General features: G+C 35.8%; 1 protein-coding gene across 10 annotated transcripts in view; it reads left to right on the forward strand.

The window, feature by feature from the left end:
- Positions 1–12,055, forward strand: part of PCDH9 (protocadherin 9) — a 927,283-nt gene that overhangs the window by 604,088 nt on the left and 311,140 nt on the right. For 6 of the 10 annotated variants that reach the window (XM_040487391.1, XM_040487392.1, XM_040487393.1 and 3 more), the window contains one exon: positions 6,561–6,762. The exons of 1 other annotated variant lie outside the window; for it this stretch is intronic. In XM_040487391.1, coding sequence (XP_040343325.1) covers positions 6,561–6,762 — 202 coding nt within the window. The remainder of the gene's footprint in view (positions 1–6,560; positions 6,763–12,055) is intronic. 3 more of the 10 variants (XM_040487394.1, XM_040487395.1, XM_040487396.1) reach the window with 1 other exon arrangement.

The raw sequence follows: 12,055 nt of genomic DNA on the forward strand, positions 1-12,055 counted from the left end.
TGAGGAATTTGCTGTTGAATTGAATCAGTAGTTTCAGCTGAAAATGTGCTCTTCTGTCATTGTGCAGCCGCACCCTAGTGGACTCTACGCCCAGGGTGGGTGATGGTCTGGCAAAGCTGAGGAAAAGACTCAAAGATTGCAATTAAGATGTAGGTTCATTGGGGGAACTTACACATAGGGAGTCCAGGAGCAGGAGACTGTACAAAGCATCCCCTGCTAAAATCTACATGCAGCAAGCTTTTATAATGTAGCAACTAGCCTAACAATTATCTGTAGCTGCTCCTTCCTTGCATGGCCAGTGTTCCAAAGAGATTGAAACCTGCCATCCAGACATTCTTTGTTACAAAGGAGACACTCCAGGTTGGTGACCCCAGGCCCCTGACCTTGAATGTTGAATTGTTTCTCTACACGTTCTGCTTGATAGAAATATAAAGGGGGGACTGGATCGGTACATTCTCAAGATAGTGATTAACGGGGCATTCAGGGTGTGTTTGTACAAACCAGCCATCCAGCACTGACCATATAGTCATTTAAATATTCCTTTTCTCAGAGCTTGCAACCTAAGACTACACTCATGACTGTTCTTTTTTAGATATCAATTAAAATATGTTCTCTTAAGGGGCTCCTGGATGCTTAGTTGGTGAAGTGTCTGACATTGGTTCAGGTCATGATCGCACAGTTTATGAGTTTGAGCCCTGCATCAGGCTCTGTGCTGATAGCTCAGATTCTGTGTCTCCCTCTCTCTCTGACCCTCCCCTGCTCTCTCTGTCTTTCTCTGTCTCTCTTAAAAATAAATAAACATTAAAATCTTTTTTAAAAAATATGTTCTCTTAAGAATAAGGAAGGTAAAAATGTGTCCAATTAATATTATTAGAAGTACTTGTATTAAACTACAGTTTCTAGTCTCTTATTTTCTTTTAATCCTCTTTGGGGTGATTTCCTTTGCTACCTTAAGAGGGGACATATAGGAAAATACTATTTCAAATCAATAAAAAGCATATGTTCATAGGATTTAATGCTGAGGTAAAACAAATACAAGTTCACATATTGATCTTTAATACTATTTTTGGGGGCACCTGGGTGGCGCAGTCGGTTAAGCGTCCGACTTCAGCCAGGTCACGATTTCGCGATCCGTGAGTTTGAGCCCCGCGTCAGGCTCTGGGCTGATGGCTCGGAGCCTGGAGCCTGTTTCTGATTCTGTGTCTCCCTCTCTATCTGCCCCTCCCCCGTTCATGCTCTTTCTCTCTCTGTCCCAAAAATAAATAAACGTTGAAAAAAAAATTAAAAAAAAATATACTATTTTTGTTTTTTACTTCATCGTAAGTAATTTCTGGCAGGTTGTGTGTATATGTATATTATTTAGAGATTAGATAGATAAATGATGCATTCGTATTTCTTGAATGTGGTTAAAAGAACTAAATCAGAGTTAGGAATATTTCCTTAAAAGATATTTAAGGAATTCTGCACAAATGAAACCATATTTAAACAATTCTAAAGTGCATTTTTCCCTACTTCCAACAATATTAGTGTGTAATTTTACAGAGAATAATTATTTTAAGTGTCAGTTATTAACTGGTAAAATTGTTTATTTGTCTTGTAATAATTGGCTTAGTGTGCCAACTTCTTGTTGTTATTTTGTGATTTGAGAAGGCAAGCATTTTTAATTGCAGTGATTTAGAATGTTAGGTAAAGAAAGTAAAGAAGTTAGAATAGCAGGGCAAGGGTAATCAGATTGTTTAGCATTCCTTAGCTCAAGAGAAAGCCCACCTACTATCTACTAGACTTTTCCTTTTCTTTTTTTCCTAATTGCTATAAATGATGAAGAGGAATACTTAAATATTAGAATATGTTGTAATATTACCAAGATCATCCATGCAAATTTTAGTGTGGCCAAAATATTGAAATTTTAAAATACCGTATTCCATGACCAGACAATACCACTTTAAATACTTAGTATACACATAGTCAGATCTTAGCTTATGCATATGCACACACAAAAACATATTAACAAAGTGTAATTCAACCAAGTAAAATCTTTACTAACTTCCTTTTCACACTTAACAATAGATTCCAAATATTTTCAGTATCAGTAAATATTAATATAATTTTAAGTATTGTGATATTTTCAATTGTATGATACATAATTTATTAATTAAATACCTATTAGGCATGTCGCTCATTTCTACCTTTTTGCTATTTTATGCAAAGACACAATGAACTTGACCACCAAATCTTTGCACCTAGGAATCCCTGTAGGTTAATGGGACTGGGATTGTAGACTTGAATGTGAGTCATTCATTGGTGAATAGAATAATATTCTGTACAAGTAAGAAATGCAAAAGAGAAGCATTCAAGTAATGGTTGAGATTTCATAGATGACTCATTCTTTTAGCAACTCTTGAAGAACAGTGCCCAATATAGGAACATGTGTATCTTACCTGAGCATCTTGAATTTTCCCTCCCTTTCCTCTCTACTAATCTACACGAAAAAATATAGTGAAAGTGTTTGGTGATGTTTCTTAAGTTAAACCAGTGTGGCCTCTTCTGACTTGCAGCATCCTGAACCTTTATTTGTATGCATGGCCCTTTATGCTTGTGTAGAGTACAGAATTTCTGATGAAAGTTTCACATGGTTAGAATTCATATCAGCAGCTCTGAGATAAAATAACATGAAGCAGCTTTAGTAGTTACTGGTTCCCATCTTATTCTTTCTCAGGGCAGCCAGGGACCTAGAGCTAACTTGTTAGTGATACATCAGATAAACAAATGTGACATTCAAACCGTTAACAAGACATAGCCAATAATAATAATAATGTTTACCATGGGAGAAAACGGAATGGATAGGAACCAGATTTTAGGAAAACAAGAGTGCGAAGGCTTTGGAAAACCTGAAGTAGTCTCATGATAACATATGTTGTCCCAATTCAGTCAGGCAGTGCTTCACTGTATTTATAACGCAAATTGGGTATATTTCCATGGGGATAACCCAGAAGCAGAGTTCCCAGAGACAGTAAGTAATAGCTTATCCTCTTCCTCTTTTTTGAATGTGCAAACAATTATAGGTTTCTTGAAAGGATAATGGGGAAAACCTTCACTTTTTTAAAGGAGAAACCATGTATTCTAAACTGTTGGTCTTTGGGGCACCTGGGTGGCTCAGTCGGTTGGGCGTCCGACTTTGGCTGGGGTCATGATCTCATGATCTCACGGTTCGTGGGTTTAAGCCCTGCATCGGGCTCTGTGCTGGCAGCTCAGAGCCTGGAGCCTGCTTCGGATTCTGTGTCTCCCTCTGTCTCTGCCCCTCCCCTGCTCATGCTCTGTCTCTCTCTCAAAGATAAATAAACATTAAAAAAAAAAATTAACTGTTGGTCTTCGTCTATGGCTTCCATGAAAACAGCTTCCCCTCAGAAAGGCTCTGAGCTGCCATGATGTACAATTTAGGAGGCATGCCAAGGTTATGGGGTGCAGGCAGTTCCCCTACAAAAGGACAATACTTTTTTTTTTCCCCCAGTGGTGAAGGAATCACATCTTTAAAACAGCTTGGCCATAGGCGTTAAAAGAGAATATGGCAGCTCTAAATTTCAAGAATGATAACTACTTTTTATTGAGTATCTACTATGTGTCAAGTTTTATAAACCAGCAAGACTTCTTGGCACTATTTTGTCCATTTGACAAAGCCAGGAACTCATTCAAAGAGGTAAAGTCACTTGCCTTGGGCCATTCTCTGCAGAGCAAGGACTCCTGGCCAAGAGGTCTGGTTCTGGCTTCTTCACCTGGTGCTGTTGTGCAACAGCTGAGCAGGTATTGTTGAGTCCTTGATGACACCTACAACTCCTAATTCTTAACACTTCATGAATCCTTGTTTTCCTTCATTTCAGTCTATTCAGATCCTTTCCTTATATCTACCTTGAAATTTCAGACATTGTTGTACCTGCATCAATCATTATGATGATAAATTAAAGATAGATTTGCTTGATCAATTTGCTTCGTACCATAATATCTGTGTTCCAGTTCTTAGTCCGCGTGCATTACCACCCCCACTTCCCATTAGACTGATAAATTGTGCACACTTTTGCCAATTAAGACTTAAACATCTTTGAGTCAAATTAATTAGGAAATATTTCCATAAGCCACAGTAGTTTAAGCATTATATCACTCTAATTTACACTGTCATTACAAATAAATTATGCTAGATTTCTAACTTTGCTTATTCTCACTTATAAAGTGGTAAAGAAATATCATAATATAATATATGTGAGGTATATTTGAAATAATTTTCTTCTAATTCTCAGTGAAATTATAGTACTGTGAGAACTGCTGGGTTCAGGTGTTACTGGTGTTGCCGATTTGGACATTTCTTAGGAGAAAAAAAATATAGTAATTAAAGCAGTATTATTATGCTTAGAAGATCATAGATGGAAAATTTCCATTTTTCTTCTATGAAACATATACTTTATAATGGCTTATAAGGCCTGGAAATGCCTTATAAAGACTGAAGAATGTGTCCCATTGTCTTTCTCTGATATTTGACTTGTTTTACATTTAGCTGAGTTATAAGTAAGAAGTATTCCTCCAGAGATAGTACCAAAGATACTTTAATCACTGAAACTACAGACATTTTAGTAGGCCACTTTATTTATTTATTTATTTATTTATTTATTTATTTAATTTTATTACTATTATTTTTTGGTGGTTTGTACTTGTTAGGCCAATCACTTTAAAAAGATATGTTTGAGAGTCATGTATAATGGGCAGCCTGGTCATTGTCCTTAATACTGTGTTTATTACAAAAGGATATTGATCAGTTAAGGGCATATTGAAACAGAAACAAAATTCTTGTATTGGTTTTCTCTAAAGGGTTAATTTCGCATGAGAGAGGAAACAGTATAATAAATTAAAAAAATTAAAAATAGCCACATTTTTCTTTCTATACAAGAAGAAATACATCTCAGATATTAATATTCAAGTTTGACTGGTATTTTCATGTAGCATTCACCTAGGCACATTTCAAAATCTATTGGGGGGGGGTTTGATGGTACCGAGATAGTTGTGCATGAAGGTGAATGTGCTACAATAGACTCAATTAGTACCATTTATGAGTATAGTTTATGTGATGTCGGCATCAGTTCATTAAAAATGTACTGAACTATCAAATCATTTCACACAGGTCATTGAACAGCAATAAAGGGGTATCAGCTCTTCTCCATTATGACTCTTAGCTGGATTTGAACCAGTGACTCATAGGAAATAGACTATGTTCCATTGTTGTCTATAAAAATGCATTTATAGAGTAGCAGTATATCTATAGCATTTTGTGTCTAATTGCATTCTTTTTTCTTTGAAACGGATACAATCTATAAATCATCTTCTGGAAAAACACTCAAGTTTTAGGTATTATAAAGTGATTATACATTATACATTTATATTTTATATACTTTATTATTTATATAATCATAGTTTTATTAAATATGAGTAAGAGTGGTCACATGTGACATGATATTGAAAGGTCTTTTGGCTGTTAGAGCAGAATGAAAATTAAGTGCACTCAGACATACAGCACAAATTTACTACTCTCATATAATTCCAAAAGTCATAAATCTCCACCCCACACTGCTGTAAGTATTCCCATATCTTGTGGATTACATCAGCTAAAAGAATATTTACCAAGAGTACTAAACAACAATCTGTGCTGAAATGCACACTTTTATTTTATTAAAACATTAAAATTTATTGAAGTAGCCATCTACATATTTTAGGTCACTTCTGACAGTGACATTGTACAAACAGATGCCAAAATAATATTCCAAACATCTTTCTGCTGGAATGTTCTATAGCCAATGACTGGTAGTAATATCTGAGCCAGTGGCAATAATGACTTCATTGCAAAAACTACCTTAAAATCATTAGGTAAACAAAATGTCTGTTCACTCAAAAGAAATGGAATGTCACATTATGTATGTATTTTATTCAGATCTATGGAACAAATATTTTCATATATCTGCTTATTTCAAGTTTTTTTTTTGTTTTTGTTTTTGTTTTTGTTTTATAATGGGTGGCCTGGTCATTGTCCTTAATACTGCGTTTATCACAAAAGGATACTGATTAGTTATGGGCATATTGAAACAGAAAATCCTTGTATTATTGGTTTTCTCTAAAGGGTTAAATTCACATGAGAGTATAATATATAAAAAAGTAAAATTAAAAATAGCAGCTTTTTTCTTTCTGTACGAGAACTACATTTCAGATATTAGTATATTAATATTTTACATATTAATATATATATTTACATATATATATTTGTCTTTCTTGCTATCATTTTGACAATTTGCCCTTAGTTTTTCTGTTCTTAAATTAAACAAGACCGAAATTCCTTCTTGTGTTTTGCAAGTTGGACATTACATAGCAAATAGCAAATGATAAAGTTTGTTCCTAGCTTTGTTCCCAGTTTTATGTTTTCGTTTACATTGTGTCATCTGTTGAAAGTTGTTTTGCTGTTGTGTTCCGCTGCACCCATTTTACCTGAGAGGAGTGTTAATTGGCGTGTCCTGTGGTCTTCTTTGTAGTCGCAGCGCCGCGTTACGTTTCACCTCCCCGATGGCTCCCAGGAAAGCTGCAGTGACAGTGGTCTAGGCGACCACGAGCCGGTGGGTAGTGGAACCCTGATCTCACACCCTCTTCCTCTGGTTCAGCCACAGGACGAGTTCTACGACCAGGCCTCTCCGGACAAGAGGACCGAAGCAGATGGCAACTCCGACCCCAACTCTGGTGAGTCCCCGTGTCAATTCTGACTGCTTGGAGTTCTGGCTTGCTGTTGTGTGCGCTCGAGTTTTAACAGTGATTGGGGGAAGGAAGTACACGGACATTCGGTTGTTTTCTGCTGGCTTTATTGTTGTTGTATTCAAAATATTTAAAGTCTACTGTGCTTCTTGTTCTGTGGAATGCTGTTTTCCAAAGGCTTTTTTTTTTTTTTTTTTTAAGATACAATGGTGATTGATTAAAACAAGTGTGAAGAGGGTGATAATGATTTTGGGGTTTTACTTTTTTTGTGTGTTTCAATTGTTGGGTATGTTTTTAAACAATGCATTGAACAAGTAGAAAGAGTGGGATGGAATTGGCAAATGGCTTTATTCTCCACAGATCCATACCCCACCTCAGAAATCACTGCCCCTTCAAAGTAAGCCCCTTGAAGTTCCTTCTTTCTTTGTCTTTGGAGGAAATTTTGGCAAGTGCTGTACCATTTTGGTGATGCTATTTGCACTGACTAGCTCACTTCTATTAAAAAGTTAAAAGTCTGATTTAATAATTATGTCCAGTCCAGAGTAATGACCATGATTTCTATTCAATTTAAGTTAAAACTGTTTTCAAACTCATCTTGAACCTGCATCAAACTGGTCGCCTATGGTGAGAGATGGGGATGGGGTGAGTTTTCCCTAATTTGCTAGCTACTTCTCTTCTCCAGCTGTAGACATTAATGTGCCTCTGGCAGTTCTATGGTTGAAGTGGAATTCCGAGGAGAGGCCAAAAAGCACAAAAAGGCCTTCATAACTAGTCCTGGTGTTGGTGGTCTCTGACTTCTAGGATTTTAAACGGACTCTGTTTCCAGGGTGGTGGTTGGAATCTTTTGTACGTATTACCTGGCCCCTCCCAAGCTGTGCATCCATTTCTTCATGTCTCTCTGATGTCTTTCTTCTCTTTGGCCTGTGTAGTTACCTTCGCATCTTCTTTCTGCTACAGTTTCTCCCTACTCCCACTTAGGAAGACCTAAGTGAATTACACACCAGCTCTGGTTTTTAATCTTTCATATTATATATGTTCACCTATAAGTAAAACATAAGTGCATCTTTTTACTTCACATACCCAGAGAGGCAGGCCATATGCAAAGAGGCAACTTCTCATTATACAGCATTTGGTAGACTGGCCCACTGTCTGCCTTAGATTTCTTGGTTTTGATTAGTCTCTAAAGTACCACTGAATCGAAGTGGTTGCACTGAATTATCCTTTCCTGGACTTGTATGAAATGGTGACATAGGTAGGATAGCTCTTTCTAAGCTGATTTCCTGGTTTCCAACTTCCCTCTTCCCAGTTTTGAAACATTTCTTATTGGCATTAAGCTAAGAGTACCAAAACTGGTTCTTGGCTTCCTCTTCTGGATATGGGAATGGTTGGATTCTCTTATCTTCAGGCCTTAGCTAAAACTAAGACTCCATTTAGAGCAGATAATTTTATGCCTTGTCTATAAAATTCACTAAAGATTTTTCATTTGTTTGTTTGTTTTGTTTGTTTTTACAGAAGTAAAGGGGGGAAAAAGGCATACAGAAATATGGTTAACCTAAGGTACCTTAGGCCAGAACTTTTTTTTTTTTAATTTTTTTTTTCAAAGTTTATTTATTTTTGGGACAGAGAGAGAGACAGAGCATGAATGGGGGAGGGGCAGAGAGAGAGGGAGACACAGAATCAGAAACAGGCTCCAAGCTCTGAGCCATCAGGCCAGAGCCCGACGCAGGGCTCGAACTCACGGACCGCGAGATCGTGACCTGGCTGAAGTCGGACGCTTAACCGACTGCGCCACCCAGGCGCCCCGGCCAGAACTTTATCCAAAATGTGTAGCTACTCACCCAATGACTCCTCAGACCAGGGCAATAGCACTAAATGAGCTGCCAAATGGGAGAAGGAGAAGAGATTCTAAAGTACCCCCCCTTCCAAATAAGTCCCTTTTAAGCTTGAAGAGGCCCCCAGAGTTTTTACCAATCCAGTCACATGGAAAAAGAAAGCCAAGGGATGATGCACCCTTGCACACTGCAACATTCAACTCAACAAAGTGACTCCACCCGGGAGAATCATAGTCAATAAAATGTGTTAAACTGAACAGTGCTCCTTGGTGGAGACAGCATCCTTATTTATCTTTAGAAAAGAAGAAAATAGGCAGATAGGGAAAGGAGGAGCCCTGAGGGCCCCTGGAGGCCAACTATGCTTTTGATATTTAATGGGACTTAAAATATTAACTTCCTTTGTAAATGTCTAGAACAGAATTAATTAGAATAGCCTAGAAATATTAAGAGATTCATAACTAAATGGTAATTCATATTAGGATAGTATTATGATATATTATCTGAAAATTCTGTAGTCGCATTTTGTAATTAACTTTGAGGAATTTGTGAAGTGAGGTATAGAATAATTGAAGCACTAATCTTCAATAGTAATAATCTTGCTATTTAGATCTAAACTGTATTTTTTGTCTTCAGTGGGATTTTCTGTCTGTGGTGTGATAATTCTTGAAGAGCTAAGATTTTGTAGTAACCATGCTATCTTCATATAAATCATGAATGTAGGTATTATCTGTAGAGTTATTAAGTATCAAATCTGTATGGATACCTTTTTTTCTCAAATATTAAGCTTCTCAACAAAAATAAATCTTTAAAGATTAGTAGTGAAAAGTAACTTTTTTTCATTATATATTTTAAAAGAAATTAATGAAAATGGTATCTTATGGGGGAGATTTTTGGAAACATTGGGCTTTAATATAGAGTCTTGCTTCTAAACACACACACGATGTACAATATTTTTTCCTTCCAATTTTATACTTTGGGTTTGTTGGCATCATAAATTTTATATTATATGAAGCTCATGAATTTTGAAAAAGGTGAAGAAAGTATGAAGGTCTTTACATACAGTGCCAAAAATAAGGCTTGCAAATTATGCTATAGTTTATGGTTTTTGTAAATAATATTGTGTAAAATCTACAGTAATCTTTATTTATCAGATATGACTCATGCCAATAATTTAGATGTGCTGGACATACAACTTTCTTTTTTTCTCACATTGAAAAAAAAAATTCAAGCCCACATTTCACTAGTGTGGCAGAGACTTTACTTTTCTTTCCCCTTCAATTTCACAGGCTCTACATCATGCTGAAAAAAGTTGAAATATTCTGGTCCCTGGGACATCCACCCACTTACATGTCTACTGAGATGCCCATTGTCTTATGTGTCCACATGGGTCTCAAATGATACTGCCTTCGCCCCAGTCCTCCTGGCTCCTTCAGGATTACTGCCATTTTCTTCATGCCACTAATGGGCAAAGAGTTTGCACGTGGCTATCTCTGGCCCATAGTGCCTAGATGTGTGGTATGTTTATCACCCTCTAGGATCTTCCTACCTCCCTGGACTCTGACTCAGGTCTGTCTAATCCTAATCCTTTAGGTTTTTCAGAGTTCTGCCCAACAAGCACATGTAAAGTCTCTCCCTCTATTACTATTTCTTTTCATCCCTTTCCTTCCTAGCCAGGCTAAGTTAATGTTTTTAATGTCTGGAGTTGGAGATCCCCACTATATTTCTTGATAGTTTTCCACAAAGACACAATGCCCCCAATCTCTCTCCTTTTTTTTTTTTTTTTGCTTAGTAGCTATTGAGAAAATAATCACCATGGTAGGTTTAGGATTTTGCAAAATAACTGATGTTTTTACTATTCTCTACCCTGTTTCATCTTCATCTATGCAATGAATACCAAAACCTGTATGAATAGGCTGGGGTAGGTAAAGGGATATATACAAGAAGAAAAATATATATATGTATATTTCAAAATTATTTTCATAAATAATTGTGTAAAATGATATTTGTGTTTATTGCTAAAACAATTTGAGAGCATGCTTTTAAATTTTATAGTAGGTGGATATAAAAATGATAAGTAAAATAAATTATTCCCTTTTAATGAAGTGGTTTTAAAAAACATATGGTAAATAACTCCAACCCCATTAATCATTGATTACCACATGAAATTCAGTTCTCACAGGAAATCTAAGATATATACTTGATTAGTTTATTAATTTATAAAGTGAATTGGTGCCCTAGAAGCCTCCAGTGGTGACCAGTGAGTTTGTTTCTTTTTTCAGTGTCATAAAAGAATTTTTATGACAATTGCAGATTTATGAGTATGTGTTGGGTTTTAAATGATATCAAGAATTATTTATTTTGTTAGATGTGATAATGGAATTGTAGTTTTATTAAAAGAAAATCCTTATTGGTAGTGATAGATTGTGAATTTAATGGTGAAACAGTTTGATGTTTAGAATTTGTTTTAATAATACTCCAACAAAATACTAATAATGATGAGAATGATGAGAGTGATGACAGGAATTAAACAATGAAATGTTAGTGGTTGTTGAGGTTGGATAATGGCTGTAGGGAGCTTTATTATACTGTTGTCTCTAATTTTTGAAAAGTTATAAAATTCCTCAAATACAGAGTTTATTTTAAGTATACAGTGAAAGAGTGATATAAAGGTCAGAGTCAATATGTGAAATATACATGTTCTTCCTTTTTCTATTAATTGTTTTGATTCAAAGATATAGTGTATTTTACAAAACTATAGCCAGATGGTTTTGTATATAGCAAGCATATTTTATACATCGAAGTACATTTCAAATGGTGAAATAGCAATTAGACAGAGATTTTCAGTAATTACATTTGTATTTAGAAAACCAGAATGCAAATTGGTATATGCCTCCATTAAAGTCCTTTTGAGTAATATAAAGTCTTTGAAAAGTTCTCTTTAGAATATAGCAATAAAATCATTAGGCAGTAACTTCAGCCCTGCTCTGTTTGTATGACACCCAGGGGGAATTTAAGGACAGGGCATGACAAGCGTCCTACGGCAACCAAATAGATGGTATCTCTGTGTTCTAGGCACATCTGAGTCCTAAAGCATACTTGGTCAACTATGCCACAAATAACACACTCACATGTAGAATTTCTTGCACAGAATTTTGTCACCTTTTCTGCCTATAGAAATTTATACTATTCTCAAATAGCAGAGTAAATAATATTTCCTTAAGAAGTTAACTCATTAATGTTATCATACACTCCAAGTATAATTCGATAAAATCACTACTTCTAAGAAAATAGTTAAGGGGATTTTCAGTTGAAGGTTGCTATTTAAACAACTGTAACTAGACTGATGAAACAATCTCACTAATTTAAAAGCAAACAAAAACAATTATGTGATCAGATCAGGAAGAGCTTATTACTACTAATTCAGAATAAAGGCTTAATCTTGTCCCATT

The sequence above is a fragment of the Herpailurus yagouaroundi genome, unplaced genomic scaffold (genome assembly GCF_014898765.1).
Source record: "Herpailurus yagouaroundi ecotype Mexico unplaced genomic scaffold, PumYag 164, whole genome shotgun sequence".
NCBI lineage: Eukaryota > Metazoa > Chordata > Mammalia > Carnivora > Felidae > Herpailurus > Herpailurus yagouaroundi.